Source organism: Amblyomma mixtum, chromosome 2 (assembly GCF_055824585.1).
Source record: "Amblyomma mixtum isolate Tamu chromosome 2, ASM5582458v1, whole genome shotgun sequence".
NCBI classification, from domain to species: Eukaryota; Metazoa; Arthropoda; class Arachnida; order Ixodida; family Ixodidae; genus Amblyomma; species Amblyomma mixtum.
This window is the reverse complement of record NC_143013.1, coordinates 208265959-208279560: the sequence shown is the minus strand read 5'-3', so window position 1 is coordinate 208279560 and position 13602 is coordinate 208265959. Positions and strand designations below refer to the sequence as shown.

General features: G+C 51.0%; 1 protein-coding gene across 1 annotated transcript; it reads right to left on the bottom strand.

The window, feature by feature from the left end:
• Window positions 1-2300: 2300 nt before the first annotated feature.
• Window positions 2301-13391, bottom strand: LOC149362402 (uncharacterized). The gene is made up of 3 exons (XM_089568294.1): window positions 13276-13391; window positions 10315-10373; window positions 2301-2386 (listed from the first exon to the last, which is right to left on the bottom strand). The coding sequence occupies exons 1-3, from the start codon at window positions 13389-13391 to the stop codon at window positions 2301-2303; spliced, it is 261 nt and encodes an 86-aa protein (XP_089424420.1).
• Window positions 13392-13602: the final 211 nt, after the last annotated feature.

Below are 13602 nucleotides of genomic sequence, written 5' to 3'. Positions count from 1 at the left end.
GGCTCCTGAAGGGAAAGGAATGATCTTTACGGTGAACTGAAAACAAGGCGTTCCTGGTGTGAAACCTTGCCCGAATGAATGGCCTAGTACGGAAGGAAAAAAACGATGAATGCCCGTGAGATGTCATCGCTATCACCAGCGAATAGATCAGGAAGGCGTTTGAGCAACACGCCAAAGTAAGGGGCGTCAGCCAGGACAGGCTGTTCACAGAGGGCTGGTGGTTCACTGAGGTGGTTCACGATGCGCCTGGTTCACCTGTGTCCTTGAGAGAACGTGAACCTGTACGCGCAACCGAGTTTGCTCTCTCTACATCCTTGTGGGACAGCATCTCGGGTGTCCTTGTGATGGGAGACCGAGCCTCCTTCTGCCCCCTATACAGGAAAAAAGGCCACGTTCGGAAGAGCTGCAAGATGCCAAAGAGCACTCAGTGCCGCCTGTTCAGAAACAAAGGTCATGAGTGCGTCCGGACAGATGTGCAATTAGCGGGTGGTTCTTCTTAAATTGAGGTGCATCCGCACTCAATGGAAAAGTGAAGGAGCCGAAAAGCCCACAGCGCCGTCGGAATAGACTGGCGCACCGTATGGGGGCAGCGAAATGTATGGCGCCTTAGCCGTCGAACCCAAGGATGTACACATGTCGAATGCAGACAAAACACTAGAAGGGACACCTAAACTCGTCCTTAAGTGTAAGACGCAACATAGTTAATGGGTTAATGCCCAGATGCGCGGAATTAGTAATTCTCCACTTTACATTCATATATCGCCGGAAGCACTCATGTCAATCCTGGGGCAGTGGTGCAGTGGTTAAGCGATGCGCCACTGCCCTGCGATTGCTGGTGCTGCCACCGGCGGCGCTTGTGAGACACTCGTTGCTCTTCCCGAGCAGCCTCTAGCGACCAATCACTAACTTGACTGTCACCTGTCAAATCGGTCTGTTTGCTGACAATCCGCTGGGCAGGTTGTGATGTGGGCAGGTTGTGATGCGGGAGCGGCCGTTTGCTCCGACCGTTCCGGCTCCGAAGCTTCAAACGGTCGCCGACGCCGGAAAATTCTTTTCCCACATGGGGTTACTAACGTTCTCACGTTAAAATACTACGACATCAGAGCAAGCAGGGTGTGGTCAGCACAAAGCTGGAATGAAATTGACGAGGAATAGCGACAATATCTAACCCATCGAATCCGCGGATAGAAATTAGTAGGCAGGGAAGCCGAATCTACGACATGACAGCGAGGCTCCCTAACCAAAGCATCTGTACACAAGTGTCTGAGTGAGCTGGAACGCCGCTGCAAGGCACCCATTCCTGTACGCCTCACTGCTGGCATGGTGAGCCATATGTTGTCGGTTTTCATAACAGGCTTAATGTAGCTCCAGCATCGCGAACGTAGAAGAAATGAGAAAAGAATTAAAAATAAATTAGTAACAAAAATTCTGGCTTGTAATTAGGCACTGACGAGTACCATAAAAAGTACCGCAATTTTCCTGTGGTCATTTTTTTATTCTCGCTGGGAGACAGCGCGCAATGTTTTAATGCGAAGTCATTTCTTTATGTAGCTCCGGCCATGCATTTTTGGGCCTACCTAGTCGTTTCCTACTGCTGCTGCGCATTTAAGCATGGACCAACTTGGTCTTTTTTCAGATTATATACATATTTCAGTGAGCCAACAACCCAAGGGCCAACACCTCTTTTGGAAACAGTTGCAGTTGTCTACTCTTGCTACTTTAAAGTGTTTATAATTTTTGTTTTGCGAGTGTCGACAGTACCACAGAGTGCTTCAGCTTCTGGAGAAATACTGACAATTTTATTTGTTATTATAAAATATAAAAAATGAAATACTGGTATTTTTCATGCCTAATTGTTTGGTGACTGAGGTTTGCTCATTGCGAAGCAATCAGCAATGTTATATTAATCTTATCTCATTACGATTCTTAGTCACTGGTTAGTTTTTGCTATTATTGTCCCGTGTGATCTAATTTTCATGTGATCGCTGCCATTTTGTGTTTATGGTTTGAATTGATAAGATAAGGTGCACTTGTGTCATGTTCTTCAGTCATGTTTTCTATACCTGCGTGCGTAAGTACACTACATAAAGAGCTTTTCCCAGGCATTGCGAACAGTAGATTTTGCTTTGGCTTCGTGCATTTGAAAGGAACGATTTAAGACAAACAGAAAAATCTAGCACCAGATTAACCACAGGACACGCCTCAGCGACACGCTTCAACTCCTCTCCGAGCGTGTGCAGTTACAACCGGTGTGCCGAGGTTACGGGGGCTGCCTGCACCAGGCGCTGCAGGATGTCCCTTCAAACGGTTTCTTGGCTGCACTTACGGACACGCAGGTGCGGTTCCTGGCTCCTGTCCTCTGCCCCGGATGTCATGTTCAGGGAAACTGCGTGCATGACAAGTGAACGGTGTTAACCTCATGCGGCACACATGTCAACGCGCTACAAACAAGCAGCACATTTTGCTCTTATACCCTTTTTGGCGACACTTGCCCCTGATAACTGCGCTGAACAGCGAGATGAAAAACTGCCAATGTGCGCCAAAGGATTGAAAAAAAGTATTTAAATGGGCACACAAAACTGCCAATGTCCTGTGTATGAAAAGCAAACTGCCCGTGAGGAATTTTAGTGCACGCATACTACTAACGACGATTCGTATGTCGTCTATAAGCGCGCATCAAAGTATGCCTTCCTTAGAATGCACATCTCTGAAATATCAACTCAAGCGCAGTTCTTTATACGCGATGATGGCAGCACGGCTCGACTTAATGTCTTGATGGCAGTTTGGATGTCTTCGGACTGCAGCATCGAGACACGTTGGCATGAGTTTCACCACCGTCGAATATACTTTACGGGGGCAGATGCACAGCACTCCACTAAGAAGCCCATAGAACAAAACTGACAAGCAAAATGCCTAAGATCGGTACCTGTACTTACTACACTCTAGTGTCTGTTATAAACATGTTTGAGTACATGCTCTTTCTAGCAAAAATTGCAGTATATGTGTTTCTGTGCTTGAATTTAAATACTTCAATCAGTCATGGTCTCTTACACTTCTGCCATCGTTAAAAAGTAAAATCACTAGTTTCATGGTCGTTTATCGATCCTGAGGCGATACGTAGGCTGCCAGGAAAGCCTCAGTGAAATGCTCTGGAACAATTCAGACCACCAGGGGTTTTTTAGACTGATTCGCACGACGTGCCATTGTCCCGCAAACCAGGCGTCAGGTGGTATCAAACTTCCGCTTACCGCCGCCTGCTACCATGTTTAGATTTGGACATGAGAAAAGCGGATTAGGCGCACGCGTGGTCTTTCGCCACGCTATGTTTACCGACAAGGTGAGGTAGGCGCAAATCTGACGGGTCAAAAGTTTGGCCTGACCTGACGCCTGGTCTAAGGGCCAAATTTCTATCATATGGACCTGAACATGCGCTGACACTGTCCGGCATGCGGGTGTTTCCTCGTTTCGCCTCCGCCGAACTGCGGCCGCCGCTCCCGGTATTCTATACCGCGACCTTGCGATCACCAGCTGAGCGCCAAGCCAAAGAAATGACCGCGGCGGGTAAAGAGAAAAGAGGAGGCTGATTTTCGTCCCGCTTTATCTCTACATAGATGCAAGAATACTAGATAAATAAAACTGTACACATCAACGCAGTATTTCTTTTTGAAAAACTGATATTCTAAAACATCCGCAGAAAAAAGTTTTCCGCAACAGTATTACAAAACTGCAAACTTTTCATAGAAAACAATAAATCTCAATCAGTTCAATGAAGACAAAATGGGAAATAAAAGAAAATCAACCCTTGTAGTTTTGTGTTCTACTTGCTGAGAAAATGAGCCTTGAAAAGTAGGGAAGTGCGAAAATTTCCGAATTAGAATCGTATATGTTTGTTCGTGCTTAGATTTCAGAAATTGATAGTGAAGAATTTTACGCTACTCTGCTGCGATCGAATGAAGGGTTGACTTTCATATATCAGGCCGCAGCAAAGCACAGTGTCTGGGAAAATATGCGAAGATCTAGTTTAAAGAGGCAGAAAAGTTGTCTAAAAGTACTCCGAAGGCGTCCTGTTCGCTTCCCTCCCCGTCGTTAATCGCGTGACCGGTCCCATTCGGGTGCAGATATGCTTGGACGCGGAGCGAAATTCCGAGAGTAGGTTTTCCCGCATATGACATGTGACGAGAACCACATGACCGAACACACGCTTCTAACAACTACCAAGATGGAAGAGGGCATTCTTTTGTTTCATCCTTCCATACTGTGTTTCGTGTTGAGGATCTTAAAAAATTACCTTTTTCTGTAACTTCTTTTTTTCATACTGAACAGATATGGGATGCGAGATTCGAAGGCATTTTTCCTTCGTATTTATTTCGGATTTGAAAATTTAAATATTCGCCCGCCCCAACTCAAGTAACATGGAAACTAAAAGTGCTGCCCTGCGCCCTTGGAGGAAGATGAAAAATCCTTGCACAAAGGGAGAGATATTTTCTCTTTAAATGTCATCACTAAGGTTTACGTAGGAATTCCTTGATAACGTATCAAGTCTCTTTTAAAAGCTAGAGCCGCAGCAGTGCTCCATGCTCGCGGCTGCCACGCAAGAAAAGTAATGCGTTCGTCCTCACCGGTCGGCTCGAAGGTCAGCGTATCGCGTCTGTCAGACGTGTGGCGCTTCGGCTCCGTCATTTTTTGACAGGAGCCACGACTCAAGTCGTCGGACCTCATCAATTTTGCTCACTTTGGATTCGGCAAGCTGATCGGCATCCGTGGACACCAATTTCATTCAGGTGGGCCCAGTTTTTCAAATTTTAAAGCGGGTTTTCCTTCCCGCCTCCGGCGCCGACGCTAAGCCTAACAGCTGCGCCGGCGTTCGGCTGCGAGGGAGCTCCTGCTTTCAGCAAGATGACGGAGACGCCCGTTCAACGCGGTTATGACCCGGACGCCATGTCTTGGTCGACCGTTCCCGTCACTGTGGAACCCAAATCGGCACCCGCGGACCCGATCCGCAATGCATCTCTCCACCGTCTACTTGAGCGTCGCTCCAGACTAGAGGCCAAAATAGCGGCGGACGCCTCGGCAAGCGCCGAAAATGCTACCCACCAAGCTCCCGCCTCGCAAGCGGCGAAGGACTCCGGCCGTAAGGGCCGCAACCCAGTTACCAAGTGGAGGCCCAAGCCTTTACCAAAGTTTCAAAAGGACGACTTTGTCATCGTGATCAAGCCCCGGAAATCGTTGGCCATCCGGGACGCCTTTCAACACGGCGAGCTCGGTGCCGCGTTCGGCGCTTTCCTCGGGGCGCCTCAGGCAGCCGAATTGAGCCTCCTTTTAAGCAAGGAACAAAACTTGATCCTCGCCAGCACCCGGAACGCTCACGTCACAGACCGTCTTCTAGGCGACTTTTCGATCAAATCGACCAAAGGAGATGTGCCTCTCGCCGGCCATCTCAAAGAACACGAAGCGGACGTCTGCTATGGGGTCATTACGGTGGCCAACCAAGAGACGTCTGAGTCTCTCCAACCTTGCGTACAGTGGAGGAGCGGCACTTTACTCGATATCCGCAAATTCGGCTCCTCAAACAAGGCTCGGCTCACTTTTGCCGGCACGGTGAGGCCTCGATACGTACACTACAACTCCGAGATTGTCACAGTGCACCAATATTTGCGCACTATTCCGGCCTGCAGTTTGTGTGGAACTGTCGGCCATCGGGCGGACTCTTGTCCCAACCCAACACAAGACAAGTGTGGCCTGTGTGGACAGCAGGCACCCATAAAAGAGGGGTCGCGGGGCCCTCACCAGTGTATGCCAAAATGTGCGGTTTGTGGTGGTGGCCATGCCACGAACTCGCGGGACTGCAGTGCTAAATATCGGCATACCAAGCCAGCCGCCCCTAAGGGCGGGAAATCCAGCGGGACGGGCAGGCAGCCACGTCACCCAAGCAGCGATGCTTCAAAACGAGAGACGCCTACTAGCGGGAAGGACGTCAAGAGCTGTCCAGTGCAACCACCGCCTCCACACGGCGGCCAGGAGAAGCAAGCCCGCTCTCAGGACAAGAATGGCGCGGCCGGTTCCTGGGCCAGCGTCGTCAAAAATGGCAAACAGGTGAGCGGTTCAGGCAGGGTTGCCTCCTCCTCCCACCCCCTCTCCCTTCCCCCTCGCTCGGCGGCTGACGCTGAGCTCCACAACCTTGTAGCTTCTCTCCGGGCACGAAACGAGATGCTACTTGCCAAAATTGAAGCCTTAGAAGCTAAAGCAACTCCCCCTCCCCCTAGTACCCCCGACGCGGACGCTATGGAGAGCGAGACGGCGGTGGCGCTGGCTATGGAACCTTCCCTTGCCGAACTCGAAGCCCGTCTTAATGCGAAATTTGACACCCTGTTGGAAACTGCGATGGAACGCCTCATCGCTAGAGTCATGGAGGCCATCCCCTCTATGATCGCTCAACACGTCGCGACTAACACCCGCCTTTCTCGCAGAACCGGTCCTCTTAAGGACGTATCTGGTCGGCCCTCCAGATTGTCCCGCCGAGTAAATGACCTTGACGATGACGAAGACCGCTGCCCCCTTCCAGTTGCTGAGCTTCAGCCCCTTGTATCTGGCTCGGGGGCAACCTCACTTCCACCTCTCACCTCTAAATCTGATCATGGCGGGACACCACCGGTGTAGGCGCTCCCCTCTTTCCAAATTGGCTTCCCCCATTACGATTACTCAATGGAACTGTCAGGGGCTCCGGTCCCGTTCCAAGCGGGCCGACCTCCGACTTTTCCTTTCAACCTTTCAGCATTTGCCTGCCGTAGTTGCCCTCCAAGAGCCAGGGAAAGGCGCCGTACTAACAAATTATACGACGTTCCAGCAGGATCCCTCGTCTTGTCTATTAGTCCATAGAAATTATACAGCCAACCAGGTCGACTTAGACATGCAACTTGATTACTCCTATGTAATGGTGACCCTCCTCCCACTCCGCAAACAGTACCCACCGCTACACATACTCAATGTATACTGTAATCCAAAATTGCCGAATGTATCATTTGCGGACCTCTTTAGCCGCGCACTGAGAGTTGCGGGTCGAGACCCCCTCCTGATTGTGGGCGATTTCAACGCTCCCGCTCGGATGTGGGGTTACTGCCGTGAAGAGAAGCGGGGACGCAAGTTGGCGGAGCTTGCGTCAACGCTGGGCCTCACTCTTCACACTGACCCAGTCCACCCAACTCGTATAGGCAACTCCGTGACTAGGGATACATGTCCGGACCTGACCTTCACCCGCAACATTCAATATGCAGACTGGGTCAACACCGAGGAAACCCTCGGCAGCGACCACTGCCTCCTGAATACTACGATTAGGCCCCTTCCTTTCGCGCGACCAACAACACAAGGCCGACTCCCAGATTGGACCAAGTTCAGGCAGAATTATAACAATGTCACACCCATACATGAGCAGGGCTACCAGTCTTGGTCACAACAATTGGTCTCTGGCCTTCGCTCCTCCGAAACTCAAATTCAGCTCTCAGAGGCGGTCTCGGATGTGGACAACCACCTGCTCCATCTCTGGGAGGCCCGGCATTGCCTCGTCCGTCGGTGGCGCCGGCAAAAGCACAACCGGAAACTTAAAGCTCGCATCGCCGAGCTTACTCAACGAGCGGCTGAGTATGCGGCCCAACTCGCCGACTCCAACTGGGTGGCCCGATGCAATACGGCCGCGCGGCAAATGTCCAGACGGAATACGTGGCGACTCTTTCGCGCCCTAATTGACCCAACGCAAACACGCACGGAAACTCAAAAACACCTCCAAAGAGCAATACACAGCTTTCAGGGCAACACAAATCAATTGGCGCACAAGCTCCGGGACCAGTACTTGTGCACCACCCAGGACTCCCGCGGGCCGGCGTACTCTTATGCAGGTTCTGAGAACGTTGAGCTGGATCAACCGTTCCAGCTCCACGACCTGAAGGCGGCCCTGGCAAAAATGAAACGCGGCACCGCTCCGGGTCCGGACAAAATTACAGTCAAATTGTTAGCCAATCTCCCCGACCCAGCATACCTGTCTTTATTGAATTACATTAACTCAATCTGGCTTGGGGAAGTGCCACTGCCCATCGAGTGGAAGACCGCCCTGGTCATTCCTTCATTCCTAAAGCTGGCAAGGCCATCAACACGGACAACCTCCGCCCCATCTCTCTGACTTCCTGTGTGGGCAAACTCATGGAGACGATGGTACGTGACAGGCTGTCCGAGTTCATGGAATCCAAACACCTTTTCGCAGACACCATGTTCGGGTTTCGCCCACACAGGTCTGCACAAGATGTCCTGCTACAACTCAATCGGGCTGTCCTCGACCCCGTGGAATGCGCTCAGAATGACAAGGTCGTACTCGCCTTGGATTTGAAGGGTGCATTCGACAACGTTACCCACGAGATCATTCTCACCCACCTCTCTCAAACTAACTGCGGCAGAAATGCCTTTCAGTACATTAGGCAATTTTTAACCGACAGACAATCTTACATTCGGATCCAGGATAAAGAACATGGCCCTTTTCATTTAGGAACCAGGGGTACACCCCAGGGCGCGGTGCTCTCTCCCCTCTTATTCAATTTGGCTATGATGCGCCTACCGGCCCAGCTGGACGTTGTCGCCGGTGTGCAGCATGCGCTGTATGCTGATGACATCACCCTGTGGGCCACGCAGGGTTCTCTTGCAGACATTGAGGCTAACCTGCAGGAGGCGGCGACCATAGTGGACCGTTATGCTCGCCGCTGCGGCCTCCAATGCTCCACCCAAAAGTCTGAATTTGTGCACATACGCCCCTCACCAAAGTGCACAGCCAAAATTTCATTGTCTCTCGAGACAGGTCCAATCCCTGAAAATATCGAATCCGGGTACTGGGGCTCTTTATACATCAAGACAGACGGTCAGAAACAACATTGGTCAAACTGCGTCAGGTGGGGGACCAGGTGGGCCGCTTGGTCCGCCGGGTTTCTAACAAGCGCGGGGGGTTACGATGCAAGGACGCCTTGCGGCTGGCGCATGCATTTGTAACCAGTCGAATTCTATATTCGACTCCATACCTCCACCTGCGGAAGCAAGACGAGGAATCACTCGAAGTCATCCTCCGCAAAATTATTAAGCGGGCTCTAGGCCTCCCCGTGACCACCTCCAACAAGCGCCTCCTGGGGCTAGGCATGGTGAACACATTTCGGGAGCTCCGGGAAGCCCACTTGACTAACCAATACACACGTCTCTCGAAGACATCGTCGGGTCGCCGCCTCCTTGCCCGACTACACATCCAGCATACCACTCTCATGGAAGAGCGCGTACGTATTCCATCCCAGTGGAGATGCGCCCTCCACGTGCGCCCTCTTCCCGCGAACATGAACCGTGAGGACCATAATGGCCGGCGTCTGGCGCGGGCGGAAGCCCTGGCCCGCCACTATGAATCGAAACCCGGCGTATTCTACGTGGATGCCTCTGCCCCCCCCCCCATGGGGGATGGTACACAGCCGCAGTCATCCACCAATCCAAAACAGTGAACGGCCTTACTTTCCGAGCCCGTGACATAACACACGCGGAGGAGGTCACCATTGCGTTGGCTGCATCTGATTCCAATTCAAAAACAATTATTTCCGACTCGCGAGGGGCATGTCGGAACGTCGAGCAGGGCTGGGTACCGTATCTAGCCTACCGCATTCTTCAAAACAGCGTCTACACCGGTGACCCCGCGCATCGGCGTATCGTTTTGGCTCCCGCTCACATGGGCCTTGAGGGAAATGAGGCAGCTGACGCCGCCGCCCGCGCGCTCTCTCACCGGACATTCCCCTCCGACCCTGACGATCAGGAACTCGAATTTATTCCAGCTTACACCTTCAAAGACATCGTTTTACTCTATCAATCTGGCCATGGTCTTTATCCCGCCCGTGTAAAGGTCTGTCAAAGGCGGAGGAGCGGCTTCTGCTCCGCCTGTATACTAATACTTTGCTGTGCCCGTCAGCTCTGAAACACTTCGACCCTTCTTTCTCGGGCAGCTGTCCGCACTGTGCGGAGAAGTCTTCGGACATCTACCACATGGTGTGGGCCTGCCCCTCGAACCCTGCTATCCCCCTCACCCCAACCCAACCCGGGAGGACTGGGAGGCGACCCTGCTCGGCTGCTCTGACCTGCAGGCCCAACGGGCCTTGGTCGCACGAGCCTGGGCGGCGGCCGATGCCACTGGGGTCCCGAACTAGGGACCTCCACCTAGTATTTGTAAGGGCTGGCCCCCTCTGGGTCAGCTCATGCATAACCTCCTGTATTATACCTGTACATAAATGTTTTCCACCACCACCACCTCACCGGTCAGCAGCACGAGCAGGAACAGGACGGAGAGCCTCATCTTCAGCTGGCTTGGGCACCTGTGGACACGAGTGAAAACGATACACGTGTTGCTGTACAAGCTGTATAGCAGCTAAACCGTCATTAGAACTTCATCTCGCGAATGCTAAGGTGGCAAAAAACGTTGACAACTTCCGCTTCACTGTGGGCGAGTTGTCTCCAGTGGGCAAACTTTAAAAGCACTGTATTTTTTTTCTTCCAAGGCTTCAGCTAAGTAGGCTGAACTCCAGAAGCAGAGTGAACCGGTGTAGGTGATACAATGCTGTGTAAGCTTGGGCCAGCAGGCTAGACGCGGGTGCACTCAACGGAGAAGATGCCGGAACTATTGAGCGCACAAGGCATGTAAACGGATCACTCGACAGCTGAGCACATATCATTGCACATGCAGTAAAGCTCTACACTCCGATGAGGCCAGGACATGATGAAATTTTTTTATGGACATTTTCAAATCACCTGCTAACAAACAAGCCTTCCCCTGTGCCTAGACCAATCTGCGTGGTTGTACTGGCAGCGGCTCATTCGAAGGAAATAACAATAAAGAGGTTTCCGTTCGCGGAAACCGCCGCGTTCTCATAGTCATATCGCGACTGGTAAATGATGACACTCAACCCGGAGCTAATCACAAAAACTTCAAAAGGGCGCGAGTCCAACTCCCCTTGAACATAAGCCCCACAACGTCGCTTAGTCACCTTTGTCGATTTCTAACAAATAAAGCAAGGGACTTTTATTTATGGATAATGCTACAAAATGTTTGCTTCATGATTACAAGCCCAGCCTATTATTTACATAATACCAGAAAAATTGTTGAGGAAAACTATAATTTGCTTTCTATGTTGTCCTAACTTAGCCACAGCGCAGTGAAAAACTCAGGCAAGAAACGGCGTTCGACTCTTCTGAAATCAGAGACAGCGATGACCCTCCGCCACCTTTCGGGGGTTGTCCTCAGGGAATAAGGCTCGCCGAGTTTCAGCAGAATAATGGTTTTCGTTTCTGTGATTGCACGCGGGCTACGTACTGCGCAGCACGTGACCGCAAGAGGTTTCGATAGGACACTGGTACCATAACCGGCGCATCGGACAGTCATCGGGATTCGCGCTGCGAAGCGTTCCTAGCATTGGCTGCAGTCTTTGCATCGCGGCCGTCGGAACCTGCAGATCCGTCGGCAACTCGACGCTGAGCTAAGCGCGGACGTGTTCAGGAAGTGCATTTCCACTTGCGTGACTGCTGTCAGACCACCTTCAGTGAGTGCGTCGATATCGGGGAGCGCTTTTCCGCTGGTAATCATGAGCGATGCTTTATGTTGGCAACGTGCAGCGCTGCTGAACGCAGTCATCGGTGACAGTGGCGCAATCCATTGACAGATAAACACCTGCCGAAGCAGGACAGCAGGGGCCACAGGGCGACTGGGAAAAGGAATTTTTGCTGGTTATGCCTCTCGAGCGACAGTGCGTTCCCGCCTTCCAAGTTCGAAACACGGTAGGCGCGCTGGGATTACGAGCGCTTTTAATAACTGCTAAGTTCTCAACATCACATTTGAAGAACTTTCTTTTCTAATGTAAGGAAAGGCTACAATAATACTAATTCGTTTATTCTGCTTTCCATCGGAAATAGAAATCAGTGCACTTAGGCAGCGATATAATGCGGAGGGCGGATAACCGATGGCTGCAGACAGTCAGCTGTGGTGATGAAAGGGGGAAATTTGCTACGAAGGGATGACAACGGCTAAAGCAGGAGAGGACTAGCTAAACATCAGAAAAAGAAGTCATTAGTCCTTGTTGAGGGGAAGCCGCCAAGCTGGGGAACAGTTTAAATAATGGAGTAACTACTCATTAGCATCTACCCAAGCTCAGCCGTACGAATAGAAAAAAAACAACTTGCATAGCGTTGAGCACAACACCGAGGTTTAAAAATTGTTCTGGCGCGGGGATGAAACGCGGGAGCCCCGCCTATCCTAGGCAGCCGCTCTACACACAGATCGAACCAGCACTGCTAGAAGGTGGTGCGGCGAAGCTGGATTGATCAAGCACTTCGAACGGGGACAGCTAGCAGATGGTAGGGTGACTGCCCGGAGAAGCGAGGTTTGATCCTCGTAACAAGGCCAGTTTTTTTACCACGAAGTTTCTGTCGAAGCAATACATCTTTCCTTCCACCTGTATGGCTGAGCTTGGGTGGATGCTAATGAATAATAGTTAGCTTAGCGTTGTGGGAGACTGCTCCAGACAGCCGGTGATGCCGTGTTTGATGCCCGAACATGGACGAATTTTTCTTCGTTCACAAAGTTTCAGTGAAATGTATAGTCGCGAGTAAAAAAGATTAGCACACATGAAGGAACACCGGAGCGCCGGAATGACAACGCGTGGCGCTGCGGGTGACGAAGAGGCTGATAACGAGAGTGCCGGGCCGTTCCCATTCTACAGCATTAGGGGGATTCAGCGGACTGTCACGGACCAGCAAAACTGCTGGCTAAAAGCAGCGCTACCATCTATAGTTCCAGCGAGTTCCTTCTGACAAACCATCGCGGAGATAAAAAAAAAGGACAGTAATAGAAAGAAGCCGTCTTTGCTCATGATAACCGAGCCAAAATAAATGCCGCGTGCACAATCACGTAGGGTCGGCACTTCAACGCTCGGGCGGTGGACGCTTGATAGCTTACTTCCTGCCCTCACCCCCTTGCCTGCAAACATGGAAACGGCCGATAGGCAGGTCTGCGAACTGCAGCGCCGCATGGTGAGATATACAAATTCTGATCGCCAATGATCTGTGCTAATATTTTTTGCTCGCGACTGTACAACTGTCTGAAGAGACCTTTTTTTGTCGATATTGGTCATTAGTCATTACGGACTGGGTGAAAAATATACGGCTTACATTTAGGGAGAACACTTGCTTTGTAAGCATGAATCAAGTTCAATATGTGGTACTTACACTATCTTGCAGCAGCTGGCTGACAAATATAGAATGAAACGTGTTGGAGCTTGTAAGTGGCCACTTTTATAGGCCATGGACGTTTTTGTGCTCAAGGTAAACCAGACAACCGCCATTGTGTTAGTGTCAGTTTGATGTAGAGGGTAAAACAGCCCACAGGGACAAGTACAGAATGGAAGGAGACACGCTTGCGCTGAGGCCTTAACTAAATACATCGAAAGTTGGAAACATGAATATGTTCTGCTGCTAAGAAGTAGATCTACAGGAAGTGAATGCAGAGAATGAAAAAAAAAATGCGCCATGACAGGCCGAAATGTACCGGACAAG